General features: G+C 39.8%; 1 protein-coding gene across 1 annotated transcript; it reads right to left on the bottom strand.

Moving 5' to 3' along the window:
* Positions 1 to 18,558: 18,558 nt before the first annotated feature.
* Positions 18,559 to 19,560, bottom strand: LOC145089577 (uncharacterized). The gene has a single exon (XM_079027998.1). The coding sequence runs from the start codon at positions 19,558 to 19,560 to the stop codon at positions 18,559 to 18,561; it is 1,002 nt and encodes a 333-aa protein (XP_078884124.1).
* Positions 19,561 to 20,871: the final 1,311 nt, after the last annotated feature.

The following is a 20,871-nucleotide window of genomic DNA, read 5'->3' as shown; positions in this document are numbered from 1 at the left end:
TGAATTCCATGTGTATGGAATTAACACTTCTTGGAGAAGTTCCGTACTTAAGGTATACAATTTGATATATGGGTAATTAAGTTAGATATTCAATGCTCTATCTTTTTAATGGTAATCCACCACCTTTCATTTTAAAGTATTCTAATAAAGACCGAGAGACAAGAGAGTTCACATGAACTTGCCTTGATAGAATGTAGGCTAGTTAACTTCCAACTAAATAAATTCATACCTTTTTTGCGACTTTAACTTTCAACCCGATTCACCGCTTACATGTCATTTACGCTAAGTCATTTAAGAGAAAACTGACCCCTAGTCTTACCATAGATGTTGGCACTGCGTTAGCTAAGGTTTCTTCCTCGACTCTTGTCATGATCACGCACTCGACGAAAAACCATTCCAAGAAACATATCTCTTCTTCACTCAAGCAAATATTGTTGGAGCGAGCTTTACCCTTTTGTTCAACTATTGCTTATCATTAACGTATAGCAATAAGTTCATATGATGCCCTTCCCAACATTACTTGGTAGGCAACCCTCTTTCATGTACTTTTTCTTATTTTCGTTTAAAAAAGTATTCTTCTTTCTTTGCACTCATTATAAAAACCTAAAGTTAGAGAGACCAGGACTAGGACTAGAGGGAGTAGTAGCCAAAATTGGGAGAGAGAATTGGAATTAAAACTCATATTAAGTTTGGAGCTATTAGATTCCATTTCGATAAAATGTATTACCATATCACAAACATGTTTTTATAATAGAGATATTATTCCCCGCTATCATATACAAGTCTCATGTGTAGGTGGAGGAGAAGCATTTCCGATATCGGTAGTACCGGATAAGAAAAAATAGAATAAGTTCTTTCTTCTTTGTGTGTTTATTTCCTATGTGCAAGTGGGAATTCTTCTAAGTTAATAAAACCCATTCTTCTAGTTTCTTCAATATTTCTTATTCTATTTCCTTTTCATCTTGATATCAACTCTAAGCAAACCGTTCGAAACTTGGTGCTTCAACACCACTTGTTGGTTGTTAATTTAGTCAAATACGAATGGTTAGTTAAAAGGTTCTAGGCAAGAAGATCGAAATCACACAAAAGAGAGTAAAGGAAAATGTAGAGAACTTATATTACACTCGAGAAGAGCTTACAAATAAGATAACGTATAGATCAGTGTGATGGCCAAATTCAAGCAAAAAATGGGATTACATGAGAACGAGAGGCCTCCTTTTTAACAACTTGATAACAACCAAGGTTTGGTAAAATATAGTTGTAACATCCCGATGATGAGGTATTTGGTCCAAAAGCCAATCGTTTGGCATAGAACACTCGACATTCAAATGTCAAGTGTTCTATGAAGGACACCAGGCGTTTGCACGCAGCGACCAAACCCAAATTTTAGGTGTTGCACCCTATTTGAAGAACATTATCGCCTCAAAACCCTTCACCACTCCATCCTCCATCCTCATTTCAAAAACCCTAAGTGTGTATGAGAGTTTGAAGCCTTAGTTCATCTTTTTGGTATCATTTAGTGTCGTTGATAAGAGAAGGAAGATCTTCAGAGTACTGTGGTTGCCCTCTAGCTTGTAGATTAGGACTCTTGACATCTTGGAGCATCATGTTTAGGTATAATTTCAGATCTTCATGTCTCATTTGTTAGATCTTGATTTAGGTCTAGTATATATTCTTTTCGCTCCCAAAGACTTGATCTTTGTGAGCTTGGAATGCTTAAGAGGTTTGGACTGTCCTTTCAAGCATAATAGTGAGTCAAGATTCATAAAAATGCAATCTTGGATCTTCATTATCTTCCATGCAAGAGTTTTGGAGCCTTATAGTTGATTTTGAGTTAGGTTCTTGGTGTTGGGATCATTGTAGCCACGCATGGCCATAAAGTTTGCAAGTTTGTGGCTTTAGACGTTCCATTACCATTGGATCTGATGTTTGGACATGTGATCTTAAGCCATTAATACATTGGTTTGGAAGTTGGTAATCAGTGAGCAAACGCCAGGCGTTTGCATGGGGATGCCCTGTGTTCGGACGCCATGCTTTTGGCATAGAATGCTAGGCATTCTTAGCAGAAGCATAATGAATCGATTTTGGGCCTTAGGTCATTAGGGGTTTTGGGCTTAGTTTAGTTGGGCTAGTATATAAAGGGCAAAATGGTCTTTTTCTCTTATCATGATTAGGAATAGACTAGACCATGGGTTTGGATTAAACCCTAATTATTATTGGTTTTGTTTCTAGTGTTGGTTTAGCGTGAGGAGCAGTGTTCGCCGTGGATCGAGTGTTGCTTCAATTATCATCAGCAAATGTGAGTTTCGTTTCATTATATCGTGGGTCGAAGGCACCAATGCCGACCCACTAGTTTTTGTTTATGTGTTAGTAGAGGGTTTCCTTAGCGACTGTATATAGTCTTGTAGGACAGACTGAGGACTCTTGATCTAGGCTCTCTCACATGTTCCTTGTTTGGTTGTGGTTCTAGGGTAGGATCACCTATTTGGGTGGCTATCTCACTTCTGGCTAGTTATGGTTAAAGATTTCATGGAGGTTAGTTGGTTGTAGGACTGTGTTCTGTGTGAGGACTAGTAGCATTTAGGATGTTGTTATGTTATAGTCCGTTATTGGATCTGTATGTTATCTATACTTACTAGTTATCATCTCATGGAGTGCCCTAGGGACTGTCTATGGTTATGTTGGATAGCCAGATAACTCTTGGTCTAAGCTTTCTTGTGTGTTCCTTATTTGGTTGTGGCTCTAGAGTAGGATCATCTGTTCGGGTGGCTATCTCAGATCTGGCTACTTATGGTTACATATTTCATGGAGGTTAGTTGGTAATGGGACTATGTGTTGTGTGAGGACTAGTAAGTGGGAGTGAGATGTATGATTTTTGTTTACTTATATTATGTGTTTTCTTGATCCTTGTTTGTTTATATGTCAAAATATGGTGGGGGGTTGAGGTGGTTATGCTTTCTGTTGTAGCACAAGATACTCGGTGTTGGTCGGTTGTAAGTCGAAGGCACGAAGGCTCTGGGACAGAGTTTGTATTGAGGCGATAGGCCAACAAACCTTGGGTATTCCAGCCCAATGACTAAGTAGACCCGATGCATGCTTGTATGTTTATAATATGGGGAATTTTGGGGGGAAATCACTAAGATTTATGTTTACTCAGTTTTTTATAGTTTCAGGTATCATTGGTGATTGCGGGAAGGCGAAGGCGGGACTATACACACTCATCAGCAAAATTGAGGATTCTGCATTTTCTATAATACTCTGATTTTTAATAAAAGTAATTTGGAATAAACGGTTTTCTTAATAATGAATTTACAAATTGGGAATTTTTACCTTACTAAAAATGAAAAATTTTGCTTGTGAAAAGTAGGATGTTACAAGTTGTTATCAGAGCCCTGGTTTGAGTGAATTGGAGGAACACTTGTGTGAATCCAGTCTCAAACTAGGATCCAAGAGTTTTTGCAAATTGTTTTTGGAAAAAGAATTCCTAATAAGAGGGTTGGGTTAGGGACATCAGCTCGGTCTCTTGTTATGTTCTGGTTTGATTGTTGGCTTGGGATCAGGAACATGGGCATTGACTTAACTTTGACTTTTTTCAAGAGATACGGTGCGTACAGTCAGCCACAGCCTGAACACGAGAGTGTTTCCCAAAATACCCATACTTTTATTTTTACTAAGTTTTACTTTTGCTAATATTTGAATTTTTAGAAAAAGCATGCTAGTGGGTAAGGTTCTCTAGAAACTGTTGGATAGAAATGCCTGATTATGTGATGCCTTATGATATATGAAGCTTCTGACATGACTTATATTACTTGATTGTGAGATTGATGCATGTATGTTGATTAGTTGTACATGGTCGGATTGAATAACCTTAGAATTATCAAATTGGCCTAATTTCATGTTCCTTGTTTGGTTGTGGACTTAGGGCAGAGTTGATTATTCGATAGTCGATTTGATCTTGTATTGTATACAACAAGCATGCACAAAAGCAACTGGTGATGCAAGAGCAAGGATAATCCAAGGAAGATTGCCTAGGAAGTTAGTTTTAGCTCATAGCAAAAGCGGTGTTATCACACTTAAGACTGGTCTAGTGCAGTGACTTAGGACCTTCGGATGAATTCTGAATCGACTACGGATAGGTGTGGATGGTAGTATGGGCTCGTACTACTAAAAGAACAGGATCCATATGAGATTCAGAGGACATTTTGAGGCTATTAAGTGACTAATAGGGGTAGGTTCTGGTGTGATGAGCATTGTGTAGTGATGTCTGATCTTTTCTTGGTATATTTTAGTATGACGGCTGTTGGAGGTCCAGGAGCAGGAGTCGGAGCTGGTGGCCAGGATGGGCCAAGATTGTCAGAGGATCGGGTTAGGGAGATCATTCATGAGAAAGTCGTTACTATTATCCAGGAATAGATACCAGAGTTATTTGGGTCTATCAAGACCGCCCTAATGGAGTTCTTCGATGACTGATAAGTTGCACTTTCGGAGGCTGTTGTCATTACGGCTACCATGACCGTCGTTGTGGCCGAATTTGGCACTAGGAGAACTTTCCAGTATTGAGACTTAGACAATATGAAGCCCCCAGTGTTTGATGGGGTTTGGGATCTGATCATCGCCATGAGGTGGCTGTCAGCTGTTGAGGGATGTTTCTTTACTTTCTCTTTCCCAACTGACCAAAAGGTAAAGTGCACTTTGAACCTTCTTCCGTATGGAGTGAAGGATTGGTGGAGGCTGCTTACTAGTTCGTAAACCTAGAGCAGCAAGATGCAGTATCATGGGAGCGGTTCTCTGAGATGTTCTGTTCGAGATATATCCTATTGGTAGAGCGGGAGTGACTGGCCCAGGAATATTTTGATCTGAGACAGGGGAGTGAGTCGTTGACGAAGATCACCAAGATGTTCATAAAGACAGCTATCGTGTCCATCTAATGCTACGGTTCTCTCATTGAGCTTCAGGATCCCGCAAGGAGGCGAGAGATTGAGGTAAATACCCAGACAAGGGAGCAGCGTCGGGCCCCAGATCATTCCCAACCTACATCGATGCGGTTCAAGTCCGCTGGTCAGAGTTCGGGATCAGTTGGAGGGAGGTGTCGATCTTTTTTATGTTGCAGGTGTGGCAAGGAAGGTCATTTTGGAAGAGACTGCAAGCGGAGTGCATGATTTTGTTTTCATTAAGGCCAGGAAGGCCACATCGGAGCTTGTTGTCATTTTATCATTATCGGTGAAGTGTTGGATCCTACACCCTTAGCTTGGAAGTTGCCCGACTGTCGTCATGGGACGACGAAATTCCCAGATATTGAGAGTTGAGCTGGCAGTTTTTCTTGTTAGCAATTGTGGTAGTAGTGGTGGTTATTTGTAATTTTTGTTGATTTTCAAAGCTCGTTTGTAACTCGAGTGATTAATTAAATGGAAGTAACCTAGTTGGCCTTGTTTAATATAATTTCTTGTATGAATGGTTAATTATCCTTGTTATCAGCTTGCATGTGTATATTGGGATTTATGAATGTTGTGTGGATTTAGATTCTTGTGTGTAATTGGATATCAGTGGTTGGAATCAAGTAGTGGGGTTCAAGATAGTCTGAGCATCTAAGAATTTGAAGGTCATTAGACACCAGTATATCTGAAGTAGGAGAGGGTGGTACCTTATTGTAGGAAAACCTTGTGCCAAGGTTCAGTTTTCAGTTGAAATTCACTAGGTTCAAGACTTTAGTGTAATTACTAGATCCTTCGGTGTCGCGCTAAAGTCATTTCCAGCTGTTGGACTTCCTGCCTAACCGTATTAGTTTTAGTTATGGCATCTTAAGTAGGGTGTACTTGTGCTTAAAACTCTAGGGTGTTAAGGGCTTAGGTTAAGGGGTATGATGCGGGTTTCCTTTCTTGTTCTTCTTTGATTGAGGCTTCGAGGTCTGAGTCACGGACCTAAGACTTGGCCTGAGTGCTGTTGTTGGATAGTGGATTGGGAGTAGGCCCAAGTGTCATTGTTGGTTAGTGGATCAAGGTTAAACCTGAGTACTGTCAGTACATATTTAAGCAGGCTTGTCAGAACCAAATATGAGCATGACCTAGTTTGGTATATGACCAGTTGGTTCTCGTTGCGATGGTACACCTATGTGCGGGGTTAGCATGATGACATTGGAAGTACATCGAAAGGAATATTAAGGCTCAGTTATTAATGGATTGGTCACATGGTCTTGGGAAGGACCAAGGTAGTCCTCCAAAACACGGAGCTTATTCAGCTGATTAGGCAAGGATTGTAGACCGCTTAGAGACTGCAGAAGATCTATGTCGACCGACGCCAATCATAGTTGGAGCTTCAGGTCGACGATATGGTATTACTAAAGGTATCACCTTAAAAAGGTGTGATACGCTTCAGGAAGAAGAGGAAATTGGGACCCGGTATATTGCACATTTTCATGTGATCGCCAGAGCAGGCAGGGTGGCCTATCAGCTGGATTTGCTGGGTTAGCTCCATCAGATCCACAACACTTTTCATGTCTCTCGGTTGCGGAAGTGTGTGTTGGACAACAATACAGTGGTTCCTTTGAATGTTGTTCAGTTAAATGAGTGTCTGGATTATATCAAGAGGTTGGTAGCTATTTTGTAAAGAAAGATGAAGGTCTTACGCAACAAGGAGATACCTTTGGTAAAGTTTCAGTGGCAGCATCGAAGAAGCTCTAAGTGGACATGGGAGCCGGAGGATGAAATGAGGGAGCATTACCCCAAGTTATTCATTGAAGAAGACTTCGAGCACATAGTCTAAGTCAAGTGGGGGAGAATTGTAACATCCCGATGATGAGGTCTGGTCCAAACGCCAGGCGTTTGCATGGAGGCGCCCAGCAATAGGGCGCCAGACGTTTGGCATAAAATGCTCGACGTTCAAATGCCAGGCGTTCTATGATGCACGCCAGGCGTTTGCATGGAGAGACTAAACCCTGATTTTAGGGTTTGCACCCTATTTAAAGAACATTATGGCCTCAAAACCCTTCACCACTCTAGCCTCCATCCTCATTTCGAAAACCCTAAGTGCGTATGAGATTTTGTAACATCCCAATTATGAGATACTTCTAAACTTGGCCCTATAACTGAATTATATTGCATTTTGGTCCCTAAGTGTAAGAAAGTGTGAAAATGGGCCCATAGTGGCATTTTGGTAAAAAAAAATAGGTTTGGATGAGTACGTTGTGTGTACGCTACGCATACTAAGGCGTGCCTTAGTACACTGGGCATATGCAGGGCATACGTAGAATGCATGCAAACCCTAATTTTAGGGATTTGGCTCATATTTAAGAAACCTGATGGACTCATATCATCTTCTTACCCAGCCTTCTTCTGTGATATCAACCCTCAAGCAACCCTAGAGCAAGAGAGATCAAATTTTGAGCCTTTAAGATAGTTTTGGAGTGGTTTTAAAGAGAGAATAAGGTATTCAGAAGATCTTGGAATTGAGAGCACTTTGGATCTGGGATTTCTTCCTTGTTTGCAACATCTTGAAGGTATAAAGCTTGCATCCTTACCATCCGATCTTTTAGATCTAGGCTTTTGCTCTTCTAAATAACTTTTTGGTCCTAAAATGATGATTCATGAACATAGCATGTTCTTGACCCTTTAAGATGTCCTTTTAGACCCTTGGAAGGGTCTTTAGTCACAAATAATGGATTCCAAGTGGTTGGTTTTGCTCCATGCTTCATTTAGAAGGTCTTAATGGATTAAGAAGTTGAGTTAAGCAGTTAATTGACATGAAAAGTCATAAAGTTGGAATTTGTATGACTCTTGAGGGTATTTTAGCCATGGATCTTAAAAATGGATGTGAGTGCTTAAACCATTAAGCACTAATTGAGTTTTTGGGGTTTCTGGGAGTACACCATGTGTAGGAGGTCAACCACCCCGATGGTGGTCAACATGTGAGTAAGCCCAACAAACATTTGAAGTATGCCCTGCATACTGACTTTGGGTTGACTTGGTTAAGTTGAATCGATTATGTTTACTCGGCTAGGTTGACTAAGTTAACTTATGGATTTTGACTAGTTTGACTTTGACTTTGACCAATTTTGACTTAAGGTTATTTTGGGATTTTGATTGTGATTGGTCTTTTGATTGGATAGGTGACAGTTAGAGTCGAGATTTGGAGTCGAGACCTTATCAACTTTTGTCCAGTTTTTTTGAGGTAAGTTTTCCTCACTGTACTTATGGGTCGAAGGCACCAAGGCTGACCCATTGGTTTGATATTCTACTATTCACTGGTATGTAGAGTATGGAATAGATATACATGATTAGCTAGTTACTGATATGCTAGTCTGGTAGATCTGTAGGACTACCTGTGATTTTGTCTGTATGATTGTCTTTATATGTTTGTTATTTGTCATATGTCGACATATTGTAGTGGGTTGAGGTTGTACTGCTTTGTGCGGTAGCCAACAAACCTTGGAGCATTCCAAATATGAGCTGAGGCCTAGGTAGGGCATGCCTGACTCATACTGAGGGCTCAAGAGCATTCCAGATATGAGCTGAGGACCGGGTGGCATGCCAGACTTGTACTGAGGGCCTGATGATATTTCAGTCCGATGACAGATTTGGTCTGGGAACAAGCCATACATAAGTTGTGGGCACTGAGGGAAAGCCAAACTTATGTTGTGGGCTAAAGGGTAATCCAGTCTTTTAGTTGTGTACCTAGTACATGTTATTATTGTATATGTTATATGTGTATGTGTTGGTACTTTAGGGGGAACTCACTAAGCGTTGGTTTACAGTTTTGGGTTATGTTTCGGGTACTTTGGATGACCGTGGGCAGGCGAAGGCTTGACCGTACATATCCTCTTGTTTATGACTTATGATTTTTAGAGAATCTGATGTTTTGAAATGTTTCGAAAACTATGATATGTAATCATTTTAAAAGTTTAAATTTATTGTGATTTTTATGGGTGTTAAAAATTTTGAAGCCTTGGTTCATCTTTTTGGTATCATTTAGTATCCTTGATAAGAGAAGCAAGATATTTGGAGTCTTTTGGTTGCTCTCTAGCTTGTGGATCTGGACACTTGACATCTTGGAGCAACATTTTGAGGCATATTCCTCCCTCACATGCATTTGCTTGCAACAGATTCTTACTAAGACCCCATAGACACGGTGCTCGGTATCTTCACTGTTGCCCCTCTTCTCAAAGCCCTTCGAGAGGAAGATGAATGTCAATGTGCCATTTTCTTCTTTCCCCTACTATTTAGAAAAGCAGGATGTCCATGACGTGTACGTGTCGGATGAACCAAATCCTCGTTGAATTTTATTTTTCCATTAGAAGGGGCTCGCACATGTTCTGCAGTACGCTATGTCACAACCGGAAATTTTGTGTCATGTAATCTATACATTCAAGCTAATGTGAATCAAAAACCTAAGAACATGATTGACACCTATGATTATGACTTCAAGAACTTCAATCAAATACATCATACAAGTACTACAAATAGTCATCAAACAATTGGAAACCCTAGAAGTCCTTGTTTAAGTCCATTTTGGACTAGGACTCCCTTATTGGATCCAAATGGACCAATAAGCTTCCAATTAGACTACCATGGGCTTAGAACCCTAATTGGGCTCTAATTGGACCCACACTAATTTATTTCAACATTTTGGGCCATGTTGGGCTTAAAATGAAATAAATTAATAACTATGAACCATAAGTAACCTAAATTGGCCCCAACAAGCCATAAAAATCACCTTTATATTTATTTGGACCAAAAACCACTCAATGTAACCATGAAAATTGGGCTTAAGCATTTAAGGCCCAAACAATTTCTTTTCCCCCACCATTCTCGGCCCAAGGCCCAAAACCAAGAAGATAAGGAAGAGAGTTGACTTGGTTTGCCACCTCATTATTGTCCCTTGGATATCCATGCACCTTAGTCCATATCTCCATGCATATCACTTCAAAAGTCATCTCTTCTTCCTATCCCTCTCACTCTCGGCCGAAACACACACACACACATTCACAAATCTCTCACAAATTCTCTCTAGATCACTCAAGAACACTCCTTCCTCCCCACTCCAAAAATCTCGAAAATTAGGAGCTTTCAAGAGGATCTTGCAAGTTAATCATCATCTTAGGTAAGTTTTTACTTACATATATGATCTAGCTATTTCATTCCATCAAAAACCTCTTCTAAATCTATTCCAAATTGTGATCATACACCTTAGAAGTCACCAAACTCGAGATCTACCAAGGAAGGGTGCTAAGGCCGAAAATCACTTCATTTTCCTTCCATTTTCTTTGCAAAACCGAGCCCCCACACCCAAGGTGAGCTTCATACCCCCTATTTTCTGTTTTTATGAGTTTTGTGGGGGGGGGGGGAATACAAGTGAAAGTGTAGATCTATATGTGTTATATATTCTTGTATGATTTCCATGCTTATTTGTGTGCTTTTGTGTGTTATAATGTTGGATCTAGCCATAAAACCCCTCAAAACCGAGATATACTTCATGTTAAATGATTCTAGCATCAAATATATTTCTACATACAAAGTGTTTCTAGAAAAATGGCTAAATGGCTTAGTAACAATTTCTTTGGGCTAAAAACACCAATTTTTGGACCAAAAATGTGAAAAATACAAAATTAAGGGCCCAAATTGACATATCACGAATTCTGATGGATGAAGTGTGTCAAAACAGTTTCAATAAAACAATTTCTGGAAATATACTCATTTAGAGGATTAAAAATATAAATTTCAAGCTTAATGGGCTAAAAATGACAATTTCGGCCCAATGAGGCCCATTATGCGAATTTTTCTGTTTTGGAGGGCCAAAACTGTGATTTTCTGTAAAACAGTGGACCATAAGCGATCCAAATCCTTTTCAAAGGTTTAAAATGCTTTTTAAATTAAAAAGGACCAAAGTTGCAAAAATTTTACAATTTGGGCCAAAATTGTCAAACTTGCGAAAAAGAAGGGTTATAATCGAGAAAACTGAAATTTCAGGGACTTAAGCTGTTTTCTATGAAAAATATGCTGGAAAATATTTATTTCAATAATTTTTGGTGTTAAAATGTCAAGAAAATTGATTTAAGGACCAAACCGGAAAGTATTTGAATAAAGGGTTGAAAAAGTAAATTTTACAAACAAGGAGGGGCTGAAAACAGAAAATTTTCAAGACTAATTCAATACATGCAATTTGACCAAATAATGGTACCACGACTATCGACAAAATACAATACATTACAACACCAAAAGTCGTTGTTAAACGAATTGGTTCGGTCTCGAACCAATAAAAATCCGAAACTACTAACACGACGACACTATGATACTACAACACTACGATTCATACAACTAACGATTTGGGATTCATTATACATGCGAATGTGCACAGACGTCTACGCACTATCTTTGGGCCCCATAAGTGTAAAATCTTGTTCGTTGAGCCTAGCTAGCCCGACGACCTGATCTTAAGGCCCAAAGACTTCAATCTTACGAAGTGTTGGGTTTTACCGATCCGACACGACGTAACCGGACTTTCAATGGCTTGTAGACTACTGGTCCCCAAGGGTCCTTTAGTGTCGCTAGTAGAGTCTGCCTTTTATGCGAGGCGGGTCTGGGACCCCTCGTACCTTTTTATCCCCAACCGGCTAATGGAGTCATCGAGGCCTTCGTGTCCTCTTTCTCTTCGGATGTGGGACTACACGTAGTCAGGGCGGTTGGATAACGTGATTAGTACGGACGACGCCTACGGGATCGTTAGTATTGCTATAGACGAGTCGTTTGTGTAACGCGTGTTTGTAGCAGATAATCATAATCCAATGTCGTCTGGTAATGATAACTTCATGCGTTGCAATGGTTTCAATGTAAATTCATGGAATTCAAAGAATTAGGAAAACATCGGGTTTTCCTAGAGTTTTTCAATACATACAGATTCGAAATACATACAACTTCAATGCACAATTTTTACAAGTATAGAAACAAACAAGCATACTTATGGATCTTCACAAACGTTTTCAAAAGCTTCTCTTTTCAGAAAATATCGGATTTTCTGGTGATTTTCAAACGATACGAAACATTGTTTTTCAAATACAACTTATGAACTCACCAACATTTTATATGTTGACGTTTTTCAAAATACTTGTATTCTCAGGGAACCAGTGAATCAAAGGAAATCATATTCAGTGATGGCTTGCAGTTTATTTATGTACGAATCGAACAATTTATTTTGGGAATGTAATGTTTAAACAATGAACTTTATGTAAACTCTACTGGTTGTACTATATTAATGCATGGTGACGAAAGTTGTTACGTTTCATATATATTCAATGTTATGGTATTCAATTGAGTCACGACAGCCCCCGAACGTTTCCGCCGCCTGGTTTGGGGGTGTGACACGCTATATCCGAAACGTACGAAATATAGTAAATATCGTAAAGGCAGATGTAGTAGGGGTTGCAAACCGGACGGTACACGACTTGGTTTTGGAAGATATGGCACTAAAAGTTTGAGAGTTGGTCGTCTTTCATATCGAGCCATTGAAGCAGCGCATCGAGCTATAATTGAGCAATTCCATCGTACTATGAGCGGACAATTCCGAAGAAATGGTAAGATATGGGTAAGAGTTCTCGCAGATCTCCCTATTACCGGGGACTTCAGATCTTGATGTCTCATTTATTAGATCTTGATTTAGGGCTAGTTTATGTTCTTTTTGGTCCTAAAGACTTGATCTTTGTGAGTATGGAATTCTCTAGAGGTTTGGGTTGTCCTTTCAAGCAAAATAGTGAGTCAAGAATCATAAAAATGCAATCTTGGGTCTTCATTATCTTCCATGCAAGAGTTTTGGAGCTTTATAGTTGATTTTTAGTTAGGATCTTGGTGTTGGACACATTGTAGCCATGCATGGACATAAAGTTTGCAACTTTCTGGATTTAGACATTTCATTATGATTAGATCTGAAATTTGGACATGAGATCTTAAGCCATTAATACATTGGTTTGGAAGTTGGTAATCAGTGAGCAAACGACAAGCATTTTCATGGAGACACCCAAAGTTCGGACGCTAGGCATTTGGCATAGAACGATAGGCGTTCAAATGTCAGGCGTTCTATGCTGGATGCCAGGCGTTCTGAGCTGAATCCCAATGGATCCATTTTGGGCCTTGGGCTATTAGGTGTTTTGGGCTTACTTTAATTAGGCTGGTATATAAAGGGCAAAATAGCCTTTTCACTCATCATGATTAGGAATGGACTAGACCATGGGTTTGGGTTAAACCCTAATTATTGATTGGGATTGTTTCTTGTTTTGGTTTAGCGTGAGGAGCAGTGCTTGATGTGGATCGAGTGTTGCTTCTGTTATCATCAGTAGAGGTGAGTTTCATTTCATTTTACTGTGGGTTGAAGGCACCAACGTCGACCCACTAGTTTTCGGCTATCTGTTAGTAGAGGCATACCTTAGAGACTGTATCTAGGCACATAGGATAGACTGAGGACACTTGATCTAGGCTCTCTTACATGTTCCTTGTTTAGTTTTGGTTCTAGGGTAGGATCACCTATCCGGGTGTCTATCTCACCTCTGGCTACTTATGGTTATACATTTCATGGAGGTTAGTTGGTAGTGGGACTGTGTGATGTGTGAGGACTAGTAGGATGTAGGATGTTACTATGCTATAATGCACTATTGGATCTGTATGTTATATATACTTACTGGTTATAATCTGGTGGAGTGCCCTAGTGACTGTCTGTGGTTATGTAGGATATCTTGAGAACACTTGGTCTAAGCTTTATTTTCGGTTCCTTGTTTGATTGTGGCTCTAGAGTAGGATCATCTCTTCGAGTGGCTATCTCACATCTGGCTACTTATGGTTACGCATTTCATGGAGGTTAGTTGCTAGTAGGACTGTGTGTTGTGTAAGGATTAGTAAGCGGGAGTGAGCTGTATGATTGTTGTTTGCCTGTATTATGTGCCTGCTTGATCCTTGTTTGTTTATATGTCGACATATGGTGGTGGTGAGTTGAGGCGGTCCTGCTTTGTAGTCTAGGCCAAGATACTTGGTGCGGACCGACTATAAGCTGAAGGCATAGAGGCTCTGATAGAGTGGTTGGGTTGAGGTGGTAGGCCAACAAACCTTGGGTATTCCAGCCTGATGGTTGAGTGGACCCGATGCTTGCTTGTATGTTAATCGTATGGGGTATTTGGGGGACTCACTAAGCTTTATGCTTACCCAGTTGTTTATGGTTTCAGGTATCATTCGTGATTACGAGAAGGCGAAGGCGGGACTGTACACACTTATCAGCAACATTGAGGATTTCACATATTCTATAATACTTTGATTTTTAATAAATGTAATTTGGAATAAACTATTTTTTTAATAATGTGAATATAAATTGTGAAGTTTTTACCTTAATAAAAATGAAAAATTTTGGTTATGAAAAATGGGTCATTACAAAAGTTGATAAGGTTGCTAAAATATCTAAAATGACAGAAAATCCCATGCAAATATTGACTTATTTATTATTAATAAAAGGAAATTTTCATATATGCATTTAATAAACATCAAAATATCATATTTATGTAACCTAATCTCTAAATATTATATATAACCTTCATAAGCATTCAAAATATCAAATTTACCAAAATCCAATTTTTTTAACATTTTTAAATATTTTATAATGAATTATTGTTAATTAAAATCATTATAATAGACAAAATTGTAAAAATGGTCCCTGTGGTATGCATTTTTTTTAGGCTTTCAATCTAAACCTCGACTTTTTTGCATTCATGGTCCTTTTGGCATAGTTTGTACGTAGAATTTTTTCCCCCGAATTAACTTCCGTTAAGTTGTTTTTGTTAACCGTCTCATGTGCCTCTCATATGAGGGTATATTTGTCTTTTCAGTCAAACGAAAGGGAATGAGTCTTCGATTCCCATCTGATCGGAGACGAAAAGGGACCAAAAGCAACATCAGTCTTCTTTCTTTCTTCTTTTCATGATTCGCTATGAAGCATGAAGGAGGAGTCAATTTTTCTAGCGGTCCAAGCCTTCAATCGTGGTTGTGGGGGTTGAGAAGGGTAGCAACAGTCGGAGAGAGTGCTTGTGATGGTGTTTCTCGGCAGAAGGTGGAAGGGGAGGGGAGATGGAGGTGGCGGTAGTGGGGAACCGGGAAAACAACATCGATGATTCTAATTCTTCGACAGGGGATGGAGACAAACGGGATGACAGTCATTGAGAGGGATGTGAAGGGGTATCGGGACAGCAAACAACAATTTCAGGGGTGTTTGACAGCGGGTGCTCGGTGGAAATAGGTTGAGAAGGTTGGGCCTGCTACTAGCGGCAAAGAATCACCGATACTTTCTTTCTTCTTCATTGGTTCTACAATAAGAGTGAGTGTTTTGGGTGATGGATCATCAGGAAGAAGATGAGAGAGAGAGAGAGAGAGAGACCTCTTTTATTTTTTAATTATTAAATTAAATAAATAGGTATTAATTTTTTTTAAAAGAGGAATATGCAAAAATGGTCACTTAGAAGTGAAAAGACAAATATACCCTCATGTGGAAGGCACATGAGGGGGTTAAAAGCAACAACTTAACAGAAGTTAAGTCGGGGGACTAATTCTACATACAAACTAGGCCAAAAGGACAATGAATCCAAAAAAGTCGAGGTTTAAACTGAAATCCCAAAGAAATTCATTCCACGAAGACTATTTTTGCAATTTTGTCCCTTCTATATTCTAACAAATCAATGTGAATTAGGTATCTGTAAAAACGATTATCATCAATATGTTATTTATTCCTATTGAAACTTGAGAAAGTCAATAAATGCAAAAATAACCTTTGATACGTTAAAAGAGTGTTGAAATTGGTGATTTGAGAATCCTTAAACCTAAAAGAGTAAATGTAGAAGCGAAAGATTTTTTTTAAACGGTGGAAATATTATTAAAAAGCCAGATGCCAAAAAGGAAAAGGCAGGGGCAAATAAACTAATTACAAAACATTAAAAGGGGAAATACACCAATCTTCCCATTTACAATCTTCAAAGCTTCCCATGAATTTCACCCAACCAAACACTAAAGAAACAACATTATCCGCCAATTTTGATTGCGTACTACAAGTGTCGTTAAACCTCCACTCGTTCCTTATCTTCCACGCACACCATAGGAACCCATGACATAAAGCATTTAAGATCTTCCATCTTTTTGGGCGAGAACCCCAACACCCAACAAATTTTACAAGTTCCCCAACACAAATGAAAGTGGGTGGTTGGATGTTACACCAATTAAGCAGCCGCAGCAACGGATCCCAAGCAACAGGGCAATGCAAAAGAATATGGTTCGTCTCATCACTTCCCATGTTACAAAGTAAAAAAGATGTCGACACACCATTTAAACCTCTACGCGCCAAAGCCTTCGCAGTAGGGATACGATCCATACACGCACGCAAAACGAAAATAGAAACTTTCAGCGGGACAATCTTAGGCCAAACCGTTGGATTGTAAACTACAGGGGCATTCAAATCCTCAATCACACTACGCAAGTCATGAACATAGAAACCTCTATCCCCTGAAAATCTCGACTTCCATTTATCAGGCTCAGAAGAAAATTGCACCCGCTCCACAAGCATAACCAATAAATCCAACTCCTCACGCTCAATCACAATGTTGGGCTTCGTTTTCCAATCCCACTTCAGCCTATCAGAGCCAACTCTTTCCACAACAAAGCAGCTTTTTCGTTTGTCAAGTTCAAAAAGATGAGGGAACTTGATAGCCAGCATACCATTACCCAACCAATCATCCAACCAAAACATAGTTTTCTTACCATCCCCAAGACAGATGTCAAAAGTAGAATTGAAATTCACCCCTAAGTCGTTGAGACGAGAAACGATGTTGACAATATTAAACCAATAACCACCTAACGATTTTTTGGCCCACCTGTCCACATGCTTCCTTTCACAATTATGTATTCCACAAATAACCCTCCTCCATAAAGAATCCTTTTCATCATAAAACCTCCATAACCACTTGATAAGCAAAGAAATGTTCAATGATTCAAGAGAACCAATACCAAGACCTCCCTTTCCTTTAAGCCCTAGCACAACATTCCAAGCCACCCAATTTATCTTGTGCCTTTCTTCACAGCCTCCCCAAAAGAATTTTCTCCTAATTGACTCCAATCTGTCCAAAACAGATCTAGGTGCCCTAAAGAGAGAAAAATAGTAAAGAGGCAAACTTTCATGAACAAATTTGGTTAGAGTAAACTGACCACCCGCAGACAAAGCTTTAGCTTTCCAGGAAGAGAGCCGTTTGTGCACCTTCTCCACAATAGTTTGCCAATTGCGCTTAAGGGACATATTGGACCCAACGGGCACACCAAGAAATTTGGAGGGAAAGGAAGCAGATTCACAACCAAGAATGCGAGCACACGTTACAACTTCATTATCAGACATACAAACACCATAAACCTTTGACTTATGGAGGTTGACTTTTAACTCCGAAGAGACATAGAAGCATCTGAGAATGCACGCAAGATTCAGGAAACTGGAGCTCTCCCACAGATTTCATCCGCGTAGAACAAGTGAGTGATAACTGGCCCATTGCCTGGAGTATTCACTCCATGAAAAATTGACTTCTACCCGACAGATTTCATGGTCGCATTGAGCCCCTCCATGGCAATGATAAACAAGAAGGGGGAAAGCGGGTCAACCTGACGTATGCCCCTCGTTATGGGGAATTCCCTAGTGGCAGCACCGTTGATGAGCACTGAAGCCCTAGTAGAACAAAGACAACCCCTAATCCACTGCCTCCATTTCCCACCGAATCCCATCTACTCCATTACATTGTCTAGGTAATTCCAATTTAATGAATCAAAGGCTTTATCAAAATCAACTTTGAAGAAGAACGATTTGGATTTATTTTTCTTCGCCCAAGTAAATAATTCATTAATAATCAAAGGACCGTCTAGAATATTCCTTCCTTGAATGAAAACCGTTTGAACCTTATCAATAACCGACCCAATAACCTGTTTGATTCTATTTTCAAGATCCTTTGTGATTATCTTATCCACACTTCCAATCAGGCTAACCGGGCGAAACTCTGCTAATGTTAAAGGATCGTTGACCTTGGGCAGAAGAGTAATAAAGAAGAGTTACTACGTCTCGATAAACATCCAAATTCTTCAAAATGTTTCACAAACCTCATAACATCATCATGTATAAGGTCCCAAAAATGTTTTAAAAAATGGAATGTGAAACCATCACACCCGAGAGCCTTGCCCCCGCCACAACTCCAAAACCGCATTCTTGATCTTAACAAGATCAAAAGGCCTCTCGAGGAAATCTCTGTGACCCCCAGATAAAACCTTGAAATTCTCATTAATCAAAAGAGGGCGACGAGGGTAATTCTCATGGAATTTAGAGGCAAAAAAACTTGAGTCTCATGTTTTATGACATTTATGTCAGTGGTCCATTCCCCATTGATCATTAACCCATTAATATTGCATCTTCTGTTCTTATATTTGATTGAGTTACGAAAAAACCGAGAATTCTCATCCACATCGACAAGCCAGGTGATCCTTGATTTCTGAATCAAGTCCGATTTAGCAAGATTTTCCATCTCTAATATTCGATGTTTTTTTCCCTCCTTTCCATGATTTCGAATTCTGATAAAAGTCTATCTTCAGCCTCAAGCTCCAACTGATCAACTCTAGCTCTCAAGTCCAATAGGGACTTATTTTCTTTTTCATATTCAACACGCCTCCAATTTTTGATACAACTCTTAACAAACCTAAGTTGATCAGAGAGATATCGATCCGAAGGACCTCCCCCATTGAACTTATTCCAAGCCTCAATGAAAAGCTGATCAAAGCCATCCCTTAATAACCACGATTTAAAAAATCGAAAAGGGGAAGGGCCAAAATCCAAGAAACAAGTTCGAAGAAGAATTGGACAGTGATCCGAGTGTTCCCTTGGCAGTGCAAGAACAGCAGCACAGGGAAAGACCGCCATGAAATTAGGGCAAACAAGAAAACAATCCAGTTTGCTCAATTTACAACGATCCTCATAGAAGAAAGTGAATTTTCTGCCTCCCATGTTTAAGTCAATTAATCCAGCCTCCAAGATGAATTTGTTAAAAGTAGCTGCAATATTAGGGCAAAATACATAATTAAACCTCTCCTCTGGATTTCTTATAGCATTAAAATCACCAAAGAAGACCCAATTTCCTTGTCTAGAACTAATCAGATCGACAAGATTATTCCATAGCATCTTTTTCTCACCAGGAGCCTGAGGAGCATAAACGTTAACCAAGATTGTTTCCCCCACTACACCACTCCATAACCCCACAACAACAAGAAAATATCGATACTTGATGCAATTAAATACATGAAAACAATCTTTATCCCAGAAACTAACCAAACCACCAGATCTTCCTTCAGATTTTACGAACTCAATACCGACATTAGCACCTCCCCACCAGTCGACAATGAATGAAGGCAAGATATCAAGCCTAGACTCCTGAATACCACTAAAGGAAAATTTATGCTCCCTCCTAAGACAACTGAGCCAATCAAACTTGTGAGAATCCCAAAGACCCCTAATGTTTAAAGATAAAAGATTCATCTAGTTATCTTCATATCACCACCACCAAGGAGAGCATCCTGAATTGCCCCCGTTTCAGCCCCCAGTTAAAAGCCAACAAGCCTACCGATTTCAATTGTGTGTTGCAGCTCATGCGATGAGGACGACGTTTCCCCATTTCACGATTACCCAATACTATCTTTCAAGGAATTAGCAGGGCCAGAGAAAGAACGCTTTAGGTCCAAACTGGGACGATCAGATGAATTTGGGGATGGAGAAGTAGGAGTGCAAACATGATTTTTTGTTTTCTTTTTCTTTGTTTTATGCCTTTTGAGAACCGACTCACCCAATTCAAAAGATGGACTCCCACTTGATTGAATAATTAATGGGCTACCAGGAAGCCCATCCGGACCAGACTTTGCCCCATCACTAGACTTCCTATCAAGGCCCATAGGGGAAGAGACGTTGGCTTCTCCGTCTTTCTCAGTTCCCACCTCATTGGAAATTCCACCTGTCGAATACTTTTTTCCCATGAGACGATTGAACTTCTTGTGAACGATCATCGTCACCCCTACCGATCTCCGTCCGAAACAAACCGAAGTTCTGCCCCATCCCGTCGCCGCCGTTAGGAACAAACTCAATATCTTCCAAATCCATACCATCCTGATTCCAAGTATCTGATACTCCTTCACTTTCCTCGTCATCTCCATCGGATTCCTCAGGGAAATTTGACATAAAGTGGTTGAACGGAAACCATTCATCATCCACCTCAAAAACCCCGATGCTCAGCTGAGATCCGTCCACTATAACCTTCAACTCGTTATTAATCTTCGTCCGAATGGACGTAAGAATACATATCTTACCATGAGATATGTCATTACTATCCCAGAACGGACAAACGTTAACGAATACCTTCCCAAAATTACCGGCAATAGCTTCGATATTCTTCTCATCCCATGCCATAAGGGGGACACCAACAATCTTTATCCAAGCAATACGCTTGAATCTTTCACCTCGCCTACCTGCTTTTTCCACCCAAGAGAATCACTTCAGCAAAATACTCCTGTTGGCCATGAACACTTTCGCAGCCTGATTCGATTTGAACTTGATGAACACTTGCATGCCCCCAGATACTTAATCTCAAGCATATCATACCCCTCAAGTTTGATAAGAGACGGGAAGTTACAAAGGGTATCGAAGTTACGTATTTCACCAATCAACGAAGCTTCACTAGTCCATAACTCGACTTCCTGAATACTCTTGAGAGAAATCGCCGACAACCCCCTACTCACCTCCCCAGTTACCGAATGACCTTTAATTACATCCACAAAAGATCTGGAGTCCCTAGTAGCC

The sequence above is a fragment of the Lactuca serriola genome, chromosome 2 (assembly GCF_051521515.1).
Source record: "Lactuca serriola cultivar US96UC23 chromosome 2, Lser_US96UC23_V15, whole genome shotgun sequence".
Lineage (NCBI taxonomy): Eukaryota > Viridiplantae > Streptophyta > Magnoliopsida > Asterales > Asteraceae > Lactuca > Lactuca serriola.
Note: the sequence above shows the minus strand (reverse complement) of the source record. Positions and strands in the feature narration are given on the sequence as shown.